Raw genomic sequence first — 18,317 nt, forward strand, 5'->3', positions numbered from 1 at the left:
TCCCATGCCAGGCCAGAAAAGCCAGGTCTGACATAGAGGGGGTGAAAAGATGATTTGCAAAACAGGAGCCCGAAGTGAAGCGTTTTGCAACCCAAAATGTTTGAGAAACTACCCAGATCTTTAATATATGGTTAACTACAGGATTTTCAAAAGCGCCAGCACTAAGTAGTAAAGTGGCCGAGATTAAGGACGGGAGTTTCAATTTAAAAGATTCAAATTTTACCCAAACTGGAGCTTCTGCAACATCCCTGACCCACATTATAATGTTTTTGATATTGCTAGCCCAATAATAGTGAAGAAAGTGAGGCATGGCCATACCTCCTAACCTTTTCGGCCTTTGTAGAAATGACTTACGAATACATGGGGTTTTGCCATCCCATATAAATCCAGTGAGGAATTGGTCCAGTGATAAAAAATGTTTTTTAGGAATAAAAATGGGAATACTTGGGAACAAATGGAGAAATCTAGGAAAAATATTCATCTTAATTAGGTTAATCCGGCCAGCTGTTGATAGAGATAAGGAGCACCAGTGTTGTATGTCCTGCTTGCACTGCTCATTCAGAGGTGTGAAATTTAATTTAAATAGCATGTGAAAGGAGCGAGGTACCACCACCCCAAGATATTTAAAGCAAGATGCCACTCTCTTGAATGGAAATGCTGTAGCTGGGATATTGAGGGCCACTGGGTTTACAGGATCACGTTAACTTTTTTTCTAAGTTCAACTTGTCACCTGAGAACCTTCCAAATTGTTCCAATAGACAGGGCATGTGGTAGCGAAGATGATGGGTTGGCGATATATAAAAGGAGGTCATCAGCATAAAGAGATAATTTATGTGTGGTATCTCCTCGGGTTATCCCTTCTAAGGCCTGGCAGTGACGTAAAGAAGCAGCAAGTGGTTCAATGGCAAGCACGAACAGCAGGGGACTCATAGGGCAACCCTGTCTGGTGGATCTATGTAATGGGAAATATCTTGAATATAATAAGTCATTTGTATGGACAGAAGCTAAGGGGGATACGTATAATAGTTTAACCCATGATATATAGTCATTACCAAATCCAAAATTTATCGTAGTCCTAAATAAATGTTCCCATTCCACCGATCAAAAGCCTTCTCAGTGTCTAAGGATATCACAAGCTCAGGAACATTCGACCGAGTGTGAGTGTAGATAATATCAAAGAGCCTATGAATATTAAAGTAGGAATGCCTGTTTCTAATAAAGCTGGTTTGGTAAGGCAGTACCAGATCAGGAAGAACATTCTCAAGCTGCCCAGCAAGGGATTTAGCAAGGACTTTATAATCCACATTTAGAAGAGAAATTGGTCTATACAATTCACCCAGCAGAGGGTCCTTGCCTTTTTTATGCAGGGGACAAATAGAGGCCTGATTCAGGGTTTCGGGGAGTTTCCTATTTGAAAAGGATTCAGTAAACATAGACAATAATATTAGAGATAGCTCCTTTGCGAATTTCTTGAAAAATTCCAGCGGGAATCCATCGGGTCCTGGGGATTTACCAGATTGCATATTTTTGATGGCTTCAGAGACCTCCTCCAACATCAAGGGGCTACCAACATCAAGGGGCTATCAAGATCACCTTTCTGAGAGTCATTATTTATTCATTTATTTTGCTACTTATTGTTCCCCGTAGGGAAATTCTTCCTCTGCATTTAACCCATCCTAGTTGTGTAGCTAGGAGCAGTGGGCAACTGCCATGTAGCACCCGGGGACCAACTCAGTTCATCGTGCCATGCCTTGGTCAGGGGGCACAGACAGGAGTATTTACCCTAACATGCTTGTCTTTTTGATTGATTAAGGGTTGGTAAAATTGAATTCTCAAAAAAAGAGTCTGATTTAGAAACATCATTGTCATATTCAGATGAATATAAATTAGCAGAGAATGCCACAAAGGAATCATTAATCCCCTTGTGGTCTGTGGTCACAGAGCCCGAGGCAGTCTTAATTTGGGATATTTGGCACAAAACCATTTGGTGGGCTTGGTGAGCAAGAAACCTGCCTGCTTTGTCACCGAATTCATAAAATGTATGCTTAGAATTTAATCGCAGTTGTTCCGCTGTTGAGGTAGAGGCCAAATCAAATTCTGTCTGCAGACGAATTCGCTTTTGGTATAATTGTGGGGAAGGAGTCAAAGCATATTGGCTGTCTAGTTGCGAAATTTCAGCTGTGAGCCTTTTAATTTGGCCTCCCTGTTTGTTTGTTTTTTGGGTATTTAACGCATAGCCAATAATCTGTCCACTTAAGTATGCTTTTCACACCTCCCATCTGGTGCTATGGGATATTTCTGGAGATGCATTGGTCTCTATAAAAAGTGATATTTGCGTTTGGATGTATTTCACAAAAGTACCATCAGAAAGAAGGAGAGGGTTCAGGCACCATATTTTGCATGGGGCGGGTACATCAGGGAAGTCTAATTCAAAGGACAGAGAGCTGTGGTCAGAAATCACTATGCTATGATAGGTGGGATGAATAGAAGAAGGTAGAAGTTTTACATCTAAAATAAAGTAGTCAATTCTAGAGAAAGTATGGTGAACAGGTGAAAAGAAGGAAAAAGCCTGACCTGTAGGGAAATGTAAATGCCATGGCTCTGCCATTTCGTATTCCATCAATCCATTATCCAAACCGCTTATCCTGCACTCAGGGTCGCGGGGATGCTGGAGCCTATCCCAGCAGCTGTCAGAGAGCTTTCAAGATCCGCAATTTTTTCGACATTGGCAGAGACAGAAGTTTGGAGGACAGATACAGAAGAACGTAACTCTGCTGATATTTCCTCCTTCACTACCACCACATCAGCTTTGATACCCTCTCTCAATTCCCTCAGTATCTGTGTCAGATCTAAGGTAGCCATGTCAGCTGTTAGCCCACTTGTACATGGTTTAGGTGGCGAGGTCTGCTTGGTCTTGTTGGTGTTTTTAACCCTTCTGCTTTTGTTAGACATTGTTACAGGTCAAACAATGATCGTAACAATAATGATGCTGATAGTTATAAAACGGTGCAGGTTTAAGTAAAAAAAGTGTGTTTTAAAGGAATAAATTATACAGAAGATGAGAGGAGCTTTGGAAAGACGTCCTCACTCTGCCATGACCCGGAAGTCCTGTTCTCTGCAGACTTAACTGTCTGTTGTAGTCTGCCTCTGTCCTGTTGGTGGCTGATCTAAACCAGAAAGAGATGGCTGTGCGGAGGACTGACTGGATTATTGCAGTGTAGAAGTGAATCAGTAGTTCTTGAAGCAGGTTGAACTTCCTGAGCTGGCAGAGAAAGTACATCCGCTGCTGGGCCTTTTTGATGATTGTGTCTATGTTGGATGCCCACCTTAGGTCCTGGGAGACTGGAACCCAGAAATCTGTAGGTTTTCACTGCAGGCTCCATGCTGTTGAGTATGGTGAGGGGGAGCAGTTTTTGGGTCTCTCCTTAAGTCCACTGTCATCTCCACAGTTTTGAGGGTGTTCAGCTCAAGGTTGTTATGGCTGCACCAGAGAGTCAGCTGTTCAACCTCCCGTCTATATGCAGACTCATCACCATACCGGATAAGGCCAATGATGGTTGTCGTCCGCAAACTTCAGGAGTTTAACAGATAGGTCACCTGAGGTGCAGTCTTTTGTGTAGAGGGGAGCGCACACATCCCTGGGTGGCGCCACTGCTGATTGTCTGGGTCCTGGATGTGGTTGTCCCCAGCCTCACCAGCTGCCTCCTGTCTGTCAGGAAGTTTTTAATCCACTGGCAGGTGGGAACTGGTACAGTGAGCCAGGTGAGTTTGGAGTGGAGGATATCTTGGAGGATGGTGTTGAACTGATGTCCATAAACAGGACCCTTGCGTATGTCCCTGGGAAGTCAAGGTGTTGGAAGATGTAGTGCAATCCCATGTTGACTGCATCCTCCACTGACCTGTTTGCTCGGTAGGCAAACTGCAGGGGGTCAAGCAGTGGGCCTGTGATTTTCTTCAGGTGGGCCAACACTAGTCTCAAAGGTTTTCATGACCACAGACATTAGAGCAATGGGCATGTAGTCATTTAATCCTGTGATCCTGGGTTTCTTGGGGACCGGGGGTGGTAGTGGAGCTCTTGAAGCAGGAGGGGACTTCACACGGCTCCAGTGATCTGTTGAAGATCAGTGTGAAAATGGCGGCCAGCTGGTCAGCACAGACTTTTTAGACAGGAGGGTGACACACCATCTGGGCCTGGTGCCTTCCTGGTCTTCTTTCTCTGGAAGAGTTGGTGCATGTCCTCAACCCAGATCTTGAGTGCGGGTGGGGGTTTGGTGGGGAGGGGAGAGGGGCTGGCAGGGGGTGCAGTTGGTGCTGGAAAGGGTGAGGGGTGTGAAAGTTTTCTTTTTAAAGCTGCAGTAAAACCCATTTAGGTCATCAGCCAGTTGATGGTTCCCTGCAGTGTGGGGGGATGGTCTCCTGTAGTTGGTAATGTCTTTAAAACCTCTCTAGACTGATGCTGGGTCATTGGCAGAAAACCTGTTTTTCAACTTTTCAGAGTAGCGTGAGTGTATTTCTGGCTTTGTTGTACTGGATCCTATCTCTACTCCTGTATTCTTCCTCTTTGGCCTGACAAAGCTGCCTGAGTTTTGCTGTGAACCAGGGCTTATTGTTGTGGAAGGTACAGAAAGTTTTAGTGGGCACACGTCCTCACAAAAGGTGATGTAAGATGTCAGTGTCAGTTATGCCCAAATCAGATTATACGATATTTTTTGTCTTTCACGATGGCACCATGTCAGACTACTGCTATAAATTCGTGTCCTGTCTTGAACGCCAGACTGGCCACACTACAAGTATGATCCTGACCCATCATCGTATGCTGCCGTCATTGTCATCATAACCGTACACGAATTCATAGGTCGTTGGGGAGGAGGGTCAAGAAGTGTCGATCATGCAAGAAGCGCTATCTGTGATGCGAGCGGTCTTGTGCTCGGAAAAGAAAACAAAGAAAAAGCGATTGTGGACCCGTCCCTGGGTGTCTCGAAGAGGACAATATAGGCTGTCTATTCTTCAAAGAGAACTTCTCGCCAACATTTCTCTCTTGGGATTGTCATGGTGTACTCCCTTGAAGAAAGGTCATAAAGGCAAGGGTTTAGTCTCCATAGCTCAATGAACTTTTCCTCAGTTTCGCCGTACCATCTCTCTGATCTCACAGCCACAGCCTTTCTCTTCACCATCTTTGTTCCCCTATACATGCCAGAGAGCATTCTGTTATCCTATTGGTCAGCATCAGGAACACGTCTTTGAGCTTCAGTCAGGGGTGTCAAACTAGACGGAAAATGCAAAAACATTCTGACATGCTAGACTTGTCGAGTTGGGGTCGTGGGGTGTCTGACGCTGGTCTTGGATTATGTCACACTACAAGAGCATTTGTCGTTCCCGACATATTCCAGCCCGACACTGAACGATGGTTGGCAGTGACGCAATCAGGTCAAAATCAGCCTAAATTTGTGTAGTTTAAGTTAAGCATAAGTTTGTCCAGGTCTGTAGATGCAGCCTCAAAAACACTCCAGTCAGTGCAGTCGAGGCAGGCCTGGAGTTCCAGCTTTGACTCATTGGTCCATTTCCTCACAGTTTTAACCACAGGCTTTGCAGATTTTAGTTTCTGCCCGTAGGTTGGGATAAGATGAATCAGACAGTGATCAGAGAGGCCCAGGGCTGCACGGTGGACAGAGCGATAGGCGTCCTTTAATATTGTGTAGCAATGATCTAGTGTTTTTGTCTCTGGTGGGACATTTAACATGCGGTCTGTATTTTGGCAATTCGTGGCTGAGGTTTGCTCTGTTAAAATCCACAGGGATAATGAGTACACTGTAAGTTCTAAAAGTTAAGTTTACTTAAAAAAAATTAGGAAACCGATTACAGCTGGTAAATGTAAGTAAATGAACTTAATTGTGTCAAGTTCATTTCACATAAAATCATTTCACGTAACTTGACACAATTAAGATCATTTACTTACTTTTCCCAAATGTAATCGGTTTCCAGATGTTTTTAAGTAAACTTAACTTTTAGAATTTATAGTGTAGCTCCTGGTGGTTCTGGCAGTATAGTATGCATTTCCTCTTCTATTAGTTAGCTTGGTCACGTGATCACGGTATGTCATCCATTCAACGTAATTCACTAGTTTGAGCAGTAGGTATCGGTATTGCCAAAGATATGGAGATACCAAAAGTTATATTTGCAAAATATTATTTACGATTTGATTGCCCAACAACATCTGTTATAATAAACAAGGTATTTTCTCTGGAAAGGTATTTTAAAATATTTGAAAAGTAGCACATTTTCCTGCAACAGCTACACCACTTTTCCTGATCTGAGGACTGGGGGTGTGGGTGGGAGAAGTTGAGCAGGTTGTCTGTATATCTGTGTATTTGCAGTGTGTGCGTGTTATGTTAGGCTGTTTTTGTTTGTATGTTTTATAATTTTGAATTCGTCTATAGGACCCCCTTGAAAATGAGATGCTATATCTCAAGGGACTATCTTTAAATAAATTCAAACATTTGGCACATAGAAACATTCTCAGAAACAGACAATTGTAGGGTTGTCACGATCTAAAAAGTTTTTTAACTTAAATACACATTTGTCAGTATCTGATACAAACATTTTGCTATTAGATGCCATTTTCAATGTGGCAAAAGAGAATAAACAAATTCCATAATTTGAAAAAAAAAGTTATTTCCAATTTCCAAAACAGAAAAAAACTTATAGAACTATAAAGAGAAGAAAGAAAAAAATTCTATTCAGTTGAAAATTAAATGGTGAAATGGTAACAGTTATAAGGACAGTAATATGGTACAGTGTATTTGGAAGAGAGTTTTTTTTTCTCTTTCTGTCTCTACCTGTGCCCGAGTATCTAAGTCATATTGGCAAACTTTTTTTCCCTTGCAGCATAGCGAGGAATATATATATACAGCGTTTTTTTCTGAAACCGTCAATGGTGTTGAGTGCTCGACTCATATATACGTATATATTTACTATATATATACAAACCCCAATTCCAATGAAGTTGGGACGTTTGTGTAAAATGTAAATAAAAACAGAATACAATGATTTGCAAATCCTTTTCTACCTTTATTCAATTGAATACACTACAAAGACAAGATATTTAATGTTCAAACTGATAAACTTTATTGTTTTTTTGCAAATATTCACTCATTTTGAATTTGATGCCTGTAACACGTTTCAAAAAAGCTGGGACAGGGGCATGTTCACCACTGTGTTACATCACCTTTCCTTTTAACAACACTCAATAAGCATTTGGGAACTGAGGACACTAATTGTTGAAGCTTTGTAGGTGGAATTCTTTCCCATTCTTGCTTGATGTACGACTTCAGTTGCTCAACAGTCCGGGGTCTCCGTTGTCGTATTTTGTGCTTCATAATGCGCCACACATTTTCAATGGGAGACAGGTCTGGACTGCAGGCAGGCCAGTCTAGTATCCGCACTCTTTTACTACAAAGCCATGCTGTTGTAACACGTGCAGAATGTGGCTTGGCATTGTCTTGCTGAAATAAGCAGGGACGTCCCTGAAAAAGACGTCGCTTGGATGGCAGCATATGTTGCTCCAAAACCTGTATGTACCTTTCAGCATTAATGGTGCCTTCACAGATGTACAAGTTACCCATGCCATGGGCACTAACACCCCCCCATACCATCACAGATGCTGGCTTTTGAACTTTGCGTTGATAACAATCTGGATGGTCCTTTTCCTCTTTAGCCCGGAGGACACGACGTCCATGATTTCCAAAAACAATTTGAAATGTGGACTCGTCAGACCACAGCGCACTTTTCGACTTTGCTTCAGTTCATCTCAGATGAGCTCGGGCCCAGAGAAGCCGGCGGCATATCTGGCTGTTGTTGATATATGGCTTTCGCTTTGCATGGTAGAGTTTTAACTTGCACTTGTAGATGTAGCGACGAACTGTGTTAACTGACAATGGTTTTTCCAAGTGTTCCTGAGCCCATGTGGTAATATCCTTTACAGAATGATGTCGGTTTTTAATGTAGTGCCGCCTGAGGGATCGAAGGTCACGGGCATTCAATGTTGGTTTTCGGCCTTGCCGCTTATGTGCAGGGATTTCTCCAGATTCTCTGAATCTTTTGATGATATTATGGACTGTAGATGATGAAATCCCTAAATTCTTTGCAATTGTACGTTGAGAAACGTTGTTCTTAAACTGTTGCACTATTTGCTCACGCAGTTGTTCACAACATGGTGAACCTCACCCCATCCTTGCTTGTGAACGACTGAGCCTTTCGGGGATGCTCCTTGTATACCCAATCATGACACTCGCCTCCTTCCAATTAACCTGTTCACCTGTGGAATGTTCCAAACAGGTGTTTTTTGAGCATTCCTCAACTTTCCCAGTCTTTTGTTGCCCCTGTCCCAGCTTCTTTGGAACGTGTTGCAGGCATCAACTTCAAAATGAGTGAATATTTGCAAAAAACAATAAAGTTTATCAGTTTGAACATTAAGTATCTTGTCTTTGTAGTGTATTCAATTGAATATAGGTCGAAAAGGATTTGCAAATCATTGTATTCTGTTTTTATTCACATTTTACACAACATCCCAACTTCATTGGAATTAGGGTTTGTATATACTATGAGCAGTCTATTCTCAGGCAAGCCCAGAGAATATTGTCTGATCCATCTCACATTCTCCATGCGGAGTATGAGCAATTACCCTCTGACACACGGTATAGAGTACCCCAATATAAACTCACCCGTTTGAAAAACTCATTTGTGCCTACCTCAATTAAAATTTTGAATTATGCTGCTTGAGCTACAGAGTTGTGCAATATCTTTTTATGAAGACTTTTATGTGAGAGGTGTGTGATAGATTTTTTTTAACTTAGTTTTTATTTCAACTTCAACAACTTATACAACCAAATTCACAATTTTGCCTGCTGTTTTTTTTTTCTCCCATTTTTTCAGCTGTACCTGTATGGTTTACAGTTTTTTTGATATGATGCGAGAGGTTGTGCAATATGTCCCATGTTCTTACCACTGGTTGTGTACTATGTGCAACACTATGTGTAATTTGTGGTTGTGATGTGCTACAGTATGTGTTGTTATGTTGTTTGTTTGGGTTTGTTTTGGTAATCATTATTACTACTATGGAGGCAGCTACATGACGTGCAGCACTTGAGTCAAAGACAAATTTTCCTCAGAAGACAATAAAGTATATTGCATCGAATAGTGAGGCTGGTCCAGTCAGAGCAGTCAGTCCAATCTCAATGAAGTGAAAACTAGTGAGCAGTCATTTGAATAGCAGCCTGGCTGAAGACACACTGGAAGTAACAAAACTGCCTACTACTGTTTGCTGTCTGTGGGTGTGTCATCTTACTGATGGATGTATTGGTTGGATATTTTTATGCTCAGTAAAGTTAAATCATATGAAAATAAGCCAGATAAAATCAACAACTAACTAAGATAGGATGGATATCCATGGTCTCTTGAGAAGATAGCTCTGTACATTATTTTATACACCAGAAATGCCGACAATTTCTGGCACTTCACCAAAGGTGTTTCTTTTGTCAGTGTCAGTGTACATCGGCAGAGCAGAAACAACGAAACGGTAAATCAGCTTCTCCTCTATGATGTTGTAAAAAGGCAAACTAGTATTTGCAAGTGGGAGAATTTTCACAGCGGACATTTCTCTGAAATCTGATCGGTTGCTGCTATGCACATTTCTCACACAGCAGGATCAAGTTTAAACTTTTGATATTGATTTCAGCTTTTTTCACCATGCCACAAGTTATTCCATCATGTTCTGTGCAAGTGATCGGCCACCTCTCATTCAAAGTCAATGGAGGCGGTGGTGAAAAGCACATTTGTGATGCTGCTTCCAATGTGACTTCAGCCAGGCTGGTATCGAATGTGTGGTGCACTGCAGATTGATATCATTATAAAACTTCAGAATCAATAGTTATCAATAAATTGATATTTTTGGCAACCCTATGCACTGGATACACAACATCCACATATTAACAGCACTTAGGAGTGCGCAGTACTCTTAGATATGTGGATATTCACATACAAGCTGTTATCCTACGATTCTTCACTTTTAACTTTACGTATATTACTTGTCCTCTGCCCCACCCATCTTTTTTTCTCTCTCTAGTCATCGTTGTTCTCTTAGTGGAGAGGATTTGAATCGACAGTGGCAGAACCCCAACCTTGAGCTCCACCCAACCATCTTCCACACCAAGAGCTTGCTGCAGTACCTCAAACATATACAGAGGACACCACTGGTATGAGTACTTTTTACATGCAGGCTTAGCGATTAAAATTACTGAGGGATTTTACATTTTACTACAGCATGTATTAACCTGCCCCACATTTAAAGTGCCAGTTTTAGTTGCTAAGGTCAATCATGCCTGGGTCTGCTTTCCCCCAGCGGGCATTGCTTCAGAACCCTTTCCCAATCCTTGCAGGCAGTGAACCCATAAGGCAGCAGCTCCATGTGGTTTGCTCAGGCCACATCCAGCTACAGGACGTAGGTCAACCAGCCATCAGAAGGTTATGAGCCCAAGTCTCAGGCTTGGCCCCAGAATTGGGACCTGGTATCCCTGTCAAGGGCAAGGTTCTCTCTGCTGTCTTTAATAGGTCTTTGCACATCTCTTTTTGTGTAGCTCCTTACCAGAGACCAATTTGATTTGTTCGACCAAACCAGAAGAACCAACACCTTGTGCCTAACAACATTACTTTGTGTCACTGGGGCATGCAAACCACATACAATAAGGTTATAATTTGTCCATACTCTTAAAATGGTATACATTCTCACTGGATGCTCCACTATATCAGTTGGTGGTTCAGTGTCTTGTTCACTGGCACCCGAAGAGAAAGTGATACAAGCTAAAACATTTTTTTTTCTGTGTTCGTTTGTCTGTGTGCAGGTCTACTGTGACTACCATGGCCATTCCCGTAAGAAAAATGTTTTTATGTACGGCTGCAGTGTGAAGGAGACCGTCTGGCAGTCGAATGTCAGTACCACCTCCTGTGACCTGCATGAGGATCTTGGATACAGGGTGATCACACACGTTCAAACACATGCACAGACACAAACAAACGCGCATTTTCCTGTCACCTGCACCTAGAACTTTGGTTAAGTATTCCAACACATATTCACACTCACCCCCAGGCAAACAGAACCACACATGAAACTGACAGTGATACAGAGATGAAGACACATGCATACTCTATCCTTTACTGTATCCTATGCACAACCTGAACAGTGACATTGTGAGTTAGGCACTCATACTGAAACGAACACTCAGATAGCCACTAAACCATTCAGTCATACAAATGCATACACATATTCAAATAAACATTACAACATTTTCTCCTGTTTCAAATTCGTTAACTGTTTTTACAAGTGAATATTAATTACATTCAGCTTAATGAAATCAACTCTATTCAATTATACTTCTATTATATTTCATCGGATAAGACATTTCTATTGGCGCAGTCAATGGGAGATATCATCAGACAGACAGGTTGTCCTAAGAATTCAAATCAGTTTGTCATGGCTTTTGAATACTAATTCAGGTTGTCGACACAAGTATTATGTACTGGGACATATTCCCTTCTCTCTAGGTCTTAAAATTCTTAATTGGCTCTCCTGTGTGTAAATGGGTAAATTATTTTTCATCGATTGCTGTCATTTTGAAATTTGTTCACAACACAACAGGAAGAATCTGGTTCATTTTTTGCCTAAATTTTTCAATGCTCTCATCAATCATTAGCAAAATCAAAGCAAAATCCTCTACTTTTTTTGGGATTGAAGAAAAAGTTTTAATAAAAGTTATCAATTGACTGTCAAGTAAAATTGAATCTTAAAAGCGTTTTGAAAAAATTAAGTATAAAGACAATAAAATCTGAAATGAGGCCTTAAAGAGATGAAGCTACATTTCCACTGCAAACCTGCATGTCTGTAAAGTGTAAAAAAAAAAATTAAAAAAAGAGAATTATGCAAAAACATCAAGAACACTTTCAATGAAGCTGCTGCTATCTACTAATAGAGGTGCAATTGGTTGACACAATGTATTATCCCAACCAGTATATAACTCATCTCTGTAATAGCACCTCACACAAATACACACATAAGCACAGACCCTCTCTTCATCTTAATCTTTCTCTCCTTAGACCCTGCCAAAGGTCCTATCCCAGATGGCCCCAGCCTTCAGCATGTCCAGCTGCAGTTTCGTGGTAGAGCGCTCCAAAGAGTCCACTGCACGTGTGGTTGTATGGAGGGAGATAGGAGTACAACGTAGTTATACCATGGAAAGCACACTCTGTGGCTGTGACCAGGGCAAGTACAAGGTAAGGATATGTGTGTATTTGCTGTGTGTGCGTGTGTCTCTTAAGAGTGAGTTAGAGGCAGCTAGCACAATTAAACTTGAAATGACCACCAGATGGAGCCCTAGTCTTAATATGTAAACCTTGAAAGGCACATACTATGCCTTGTGCATGTACATGTGTTAATAGTGTTCCATGACTCAATTCAACCAATCCGCACCTTGACATGTTTCTTATCTTCAGTGGCTCCACTTGCGTTTTCAGTCAACCACATCTCTTTATCTCTTCTCACTTTTTTTTTAAACTGGTCCCTTCCTATCATTTCTGCTTTCTTATCACTTTCTGTTCTTACATCTCTGTCTCTCTCTCTCTCCTTCCCCCTTGCTCTCTTTGGTTCCTTCCTCATCCATCTCCAGGCTCCTTTCTGCTAGAAGTTGCCAATATCAACATCTATTGAGCCCATGGGCGGTAATGGGTAGCCGCTTTGGCACCAGTTAACCCCCCCCCCCCACACACACACACACACATCCCCACTGGCTAGTATTAAAGTATTTGTCCAGATGTGCATACTGACTTGTGAGATGTTGTTGTGCATAACTTTAGCCAGGTCAACGTAAGATGTTTCCTTTTGGCTTCACTCTTGGAAGAAAAGATGCATGGCAGTTTGTGGGATGGGTTGTGAATGAGCTGCGTGTGTTTGACTGTGTATTTCTATGGAAAGATGAAATTTACTATCATGTATCATGTTTCATGTTCAAAAAGCTACCACTGTGAGTTGCATCCCAGTGTTCCACTGTTGGGAATTGGAAAGTTTCAGATGACTGTTGAGATAATTCACATCTTTCATCTTCATCTCGGATATGTGCATATTTTTGTTTGCGTGAATCTGTTGCGTGGAAATACATGTGTGGATGTGTCTACCAACATCTAAGTATTTTCTCTCTTGTGTGTGTGTGTGTGTGTGTGTGTGTGTGTGTGTGTGTGTGTGTGTGTGTGTGTGTATGCATGTATGTATGTGTGTCTCATCTCCAGGGTCTTCAGATTGGCACCAGGGAGCTAGAAGAGATGGGAGCCCAATTCTGTGTGGCCCTGCTCAGGTTGAAGAGGCTGACCTCTCCCCTGGGGCTCCGCAACCACCAGCACCTGCTGGATGTAGAGAGTGATCTCATGGAGACACGCTGTAAAGTGGCCAGGTAAAATTGTTATAATACTCACTTGAACATGGAGAGTTCCTTTTTGGCTGGCCAGCCCTACTAGCGTGAATGTCCTTGACTGAGCAACCACTTTAGCATGATGAATGATCATGTTTGGCACGATTGGACAGCTGGATCAGGTGAACAACAACATAGCTGAAGTTACATGATTGGTTGGCCAAGTGCTGAGGAGCATGAGGGAAAATGCACAGTTAAAGCAATCATTCTGCAGCACGGTGGCCCAGTGGTTGACACTGTTGCCTCACAGCAAGGAGCTCCTGGGTTCGAACCCCAGGCCGTCCCAGGTCCTTTCTGTGTGGAGTTTGCATGTTCTCCCTGTGTCTGCGTGACTTTCCTCTGGGTGCTCTGGTTCCTCGCACCATCAGAAAGACATGCACGAGCATCCGGGTGGCATGACAGTCAATTCCATTGCCTACCAACCTGGGGATCGCTGGTTCGAATCCCCGTGTTACCTCTAGCTTCGTCGGGCATCCCTACAGACACAATTGGCTGTGTCTGCGGGTGGAAAGCCAGATGTGGGTATGTGTCCTGGTCACTGCACTAGTGCCTCCTGGTCGTTCGGGGTGCCTGTTCGGGTGGAGGGGGGAACTAGGGAGAATAGCGTGATCCTCCCATGTGCTACGTCCCCCTGGTGGAACTCCTTCCTGTCAGGTGGAAAGAAGCGGCTGGCAACTCCACATGTATCGGAGTAGGCATGTGGTAGTCTGCAGCCCTCCCCAGATCGGCAGAGGGGGTGGAGCAATGACCGGAAAGGCTCAGAAGAGTGGGATAATTGGCCAAGTACAATTCGGAGAAAAAAGGGGAAAAAGTCCAAAAAAATAATAAAATGTCAAAGAAAGTGGCTTTCAAAACACTCACTGGTGAATTTATAAGAGTATTGCACGGCTTTTGTGGCCGCTAAACCTGCACAACTAAGACAAAAAGAAACCGTGTAATTCTCAGAGCACCCACAAAGGGTGAAAAGCACCCCTCACTGCGCTGCAAAGCAAATAGTGTCTCAGTGCCCCTTTGCTATTTGCATGTATTTAAATTAGGTAATATGCATACATCTGCCGCAAAATTGGCCCCTTTCTATGCAAGTGAGCACCATTGCAAAAAGGTCCAGTTCACAAACACCATGGCTAATAGCCACACTTAGAGTGAAAATTATTAGCGTCTCCAGAGAGTTGCTGGTCACTGAAGTGCATTCATTCATTCATTCATTCATTCATTCATTCATTCATTCATTCATTCATTCATTCATTCATTCATTTATTTTTAGTCATGCATAACTTCTTCAACAACCAGGTTTGTAATACCTTCAATGTGGAATATCAAAAGTTTGCATGGTACATTTTTATACCCCCCCTCCCAAAAAAAAAGACAGCTTGTACAGAAATAAAATGAAAAATTTAAACTTACATAAATGGCAAAATAAATCAAACTATAAACACAAATACACATACAAAAAAATAGATGTATATATTAGTCATGGTTGTCTATAGCTAATCTACATTGTAATTTGATTGAATAAGAATCCGTTATGGAAGAATATACAGTTTTAGTGTTTTCTTATATGTCAGAAATGGTTGCCATATCTTATAAAATTTACCTGTAGAGCCACCCAATGTAAACTTTATTTTCTCCATGTGTAAAAACCTCATAAGTTCTCCAGCCCACGTGACACATGTGGGAGAGGCCTCCTGCTTCCACTTCGTCAGTATAAGGCACGTAGCAGTGAAGGAAGCAAAAGCAATTCAAGTAAGTCTGGGAAGGATTATGTCCTCTGGTACTACTCCGAAATTTGCAATCAAAGGGGAAGGGGTAAATTTGACTCCAAAAACCCCTGAAAATGTATCAGATATAGATGTCCAATAATTATGAAGATTTGGACAAGTCCAAAAAGTGTGAATGAGGAATCGTGTTACTGTCTTGCATCTGTTGCATAAGGGATCTGCCCCTGGAAAAATCTTAGCCAACTTTTCTTTGGATAGATGAAGACAGTGTATGACCTTGAATTGTATGAGCCCATGCCTAGCACAAATTGAGGAAGAACGTTCTCTTTGAAGAATGGACTGCCAATTGTGATCGGTTATTTCAGATGCCAAATCATCCCCCCACTGGGATCTAATAGTGGAAAGAGAGGGGGGAATGCAAAGTCTCAATATGTTAGACTATATATCACTTTGATTACTCTGCTGTTGTGCATGTTTATGTTGAGAATTCTATCTAAAGTTGTTTCAGCTGGTATATTGGGGAACTGGGGCTATCTGCTGTGCATGAAATTTCAAATTTGTAAATAATGGAAGAAATGGGTCTGTGGGATGTTACATTTTTGAGTCAATTGAGTAAATTAGATTAGATTAGATTGTTTTACTAGCCACACAACCAAGGTTGGTGGAATTTGTTTTTGGTACACATTAAACTCTGCAGCACAATACATACATGGACAATAACAGACACTCCACATATTATCATGAACAATACATTTACCCAATAACAGAAATAAGCGTATCGCGCATAACAATTTTAGGTGAATGGTGGTATTTATGCCAATGTTGTGTGAGGAGGGAACTATATTTGTTTGCATATGACGTCACGTCACTCTGTTGCTGTGGCGCGAACTACAGATGGAGGGCAGGAAGTGATTTTCTACATAGGAAGCACTGTCACAAACTTTCGAAATGCCTATGTTTGGCGTCATTAACTGAGAAACCACAAGGAGTTTTTATTGAGTACCAAAAGTTGTTGTTCATGAGGGGGAAAAAATGCAAGAAATTGACCAAAAAACACCAGAGAAAATGGCTCGCAAACCTTGGTCTGCAGTTGGCAGGAGTGGAGTCAGTAACGTAACTTATGTCGCTATGTTTATGTAGCTAACTGTTGGTCCATAACATGGAACATTTTAAGATATGACATTGCAACTACACTTTGTGTTGTTTGTCTTAGTCTAAGACAAACCTTAGAAATTATAGTTGCCATGTTGGATCTTAGTTTTCCTGTGTTGGGATCTGCAGAAGTGTGTTTTAGAAACTGACAGTTACTGTCATTTCCCTTCATTGGGTAGGGTAGGCTACAATTACATGTACATACATCTTATACAAAAACAAAAGCAATTAAGTTAGCAGTGTTTCACCGGAATTTTGAGAGTGGTTAGTCTAGAAACGTTAAGTAAACAACCATAACGTTAACATCGAGAGGTGCCACGGCATTTACTGTTTGTTGCTAGGTTAATCCACAGGACAATAAAAGACAAGCCACTCACCCTGGCGAAAACCAAACGACAGCTATTGTGGAGCACCTTGGTACCAAGGTCATGGACCCAAACGCTAACAAAAAACAGTTGCATGCCTTCATACTTTTGTATGCTTCATTTGTTTTCTTGAGTAGAAGGATGTCTGGAGAACAAGGTAGTTACTTATATCTACTGCCTCAGGCAAATCTTTTAATTCAGTTGAAAAATCGCTCCTTTTCATAACATAAGGATCACGTCCTTCTGTTTATACATACCTCTTGTAATATCATCTAAACTAGCACAGTATGGGTTTTCCTCCATCTCATCCATTCTGCTTTGCACTTCCTGCCCTCCATCTGAATTTCACGCATCATTGGAATCACATGACTGCAAACAACTTATAGGGAGAAATTCAGAGTCCTGATGGCTAGGGGAAAAAAACTGTTTGTGAAGCGTTTAGTCTTCGTGGACAGTGACCTGTAGCGCCTCCCTGAGGGAAGGAGCTGGAAGAGGTGATGAGCAGCATGTGAGGGGTCAGAGATGCTGTTCTTTGCTCGCTTTACAGTCCGGTTAGTATGTAGAGATTCAACCGAGGGGAGTGGGTTCCCTATGATTTTGGATGCCTTGATGACAATCCGCTGCAGTTTTTTCCGTGTTTGACTGTCCGTGCCACCGTACCATACTGTAATAGAAGATGTTATGATGGATTCGATAATGGCTGAGAAACAGAACGAGCAGTTGATGTTTGATACAGTATTTTTTAAGATGCCTGAGAAAGTAAAGTCGTTGTTGAGCTTTTGCAATGATGTGTTCTGTGTTAATTTTCTACTTCAGGTTATTGCTGATGTATGTTCCAAGGAATTTAAAAGAGTCGCTGGTGGTGATGTTGTATTAAGCAGAAGGTTGTTTGCACACCAAGTGACAGCTTGGTCTACTGCAGTGCGGTACTGGGTTTCATCATTTTTGGAGATGAGGCCTACAATGGTTGTGTCGTCTGCATATTTTATTATTTTCACAGAGCTATCCGTGGGTGTAAAGTGGGTGGTGTAAAGTGAAAAGAGCCAAGGGGAGAGAACACAGCCCTGAGGACCACCTGTACTGAGGGTAAGAGGGAATGAGGTTAAGTTATTAACCTTTACCCTCTGTGGCCTGTTCCACAGGAAGCTCCGAATCCAGTGGCATATGACTGGGTCAATGTTCATATCCAAGAGTATAGTAAAGAGTTTGAGTGGGTTGATGGAGTTGAAGGTGGAACTAAAGTCTATGAACAGGATGCATGCGTAGGTGTTTGGTGATTCCAGGTGTTGAAGGGCATGATAGAGGGCTATGCTAACTGCATCCTCAACAGACTGGTTGGCTTGATATGAGTCCATCGTTGGGGAAGTGCAAGATTTCAAGTGTGACAGAATGATGCGCTCAAATGCTTTCATGGCTACAAATGTTAGGGCAACTGGTCTGAAGTCATTGAGGCAAGTGATCTTTGAGGACTTTGGTACAGGAATGATGGTAGAGAGCTTGAAGCACTGTGGGACTGTACATTGGCTTAGAGAGGTGTTACATATGGTGGAAAATGTTGGAGCCAATTGTGCTGT

The 18,317-nt window shown here is 42.0% G+C and overlaps 1 protein-coding gene across 1 annotated transcript in view; it reads left to right on the plus strand.

Annotated features, from left to right (window-relative positions):
• Positions 1–18,317, plus strand: part of agtpbp1 (ATP/GTP binding carboxypeptidase 1) — a 133,559-nt gene that overhangs the window by 63,465 nt on the left and 51,777 nt on the right. Inside the window, exons 22-25 of the mRNA XM_056281479.1 lie at positions 10,121–10,250; positions 10,896–11,027; positions 12,145–12,321; positions 13,330–13,490. Of these exons, the coding sequence (XP_056137454.1) occupies positions 10,121–10,250; positions 10,896–11,027; positions 12,145–12,321; positions 13,330–13,490 (600 nt within the window). The remainder of the gene's footprint in view (positions 1–10,120; positions 10,251–10,895; positions 11,028–12,144; positions 12,322–13,329; positions 13,491–18,317) is intronic.

This window comes from Lampris incognitus, chromosome 1 (genome assembly GCF_029633865.1).
Source record: "Lampris incognitus isolate fLamInc1 chromosome 1, fLamInc1.hap2, whole genome shotgun sequence".
Lineage (NCBI taxonomy): Eukaryota > Metazoa > Chordata > Actinopteri > Lampriformes > Lampridae > Lampris > Lampris incognitus.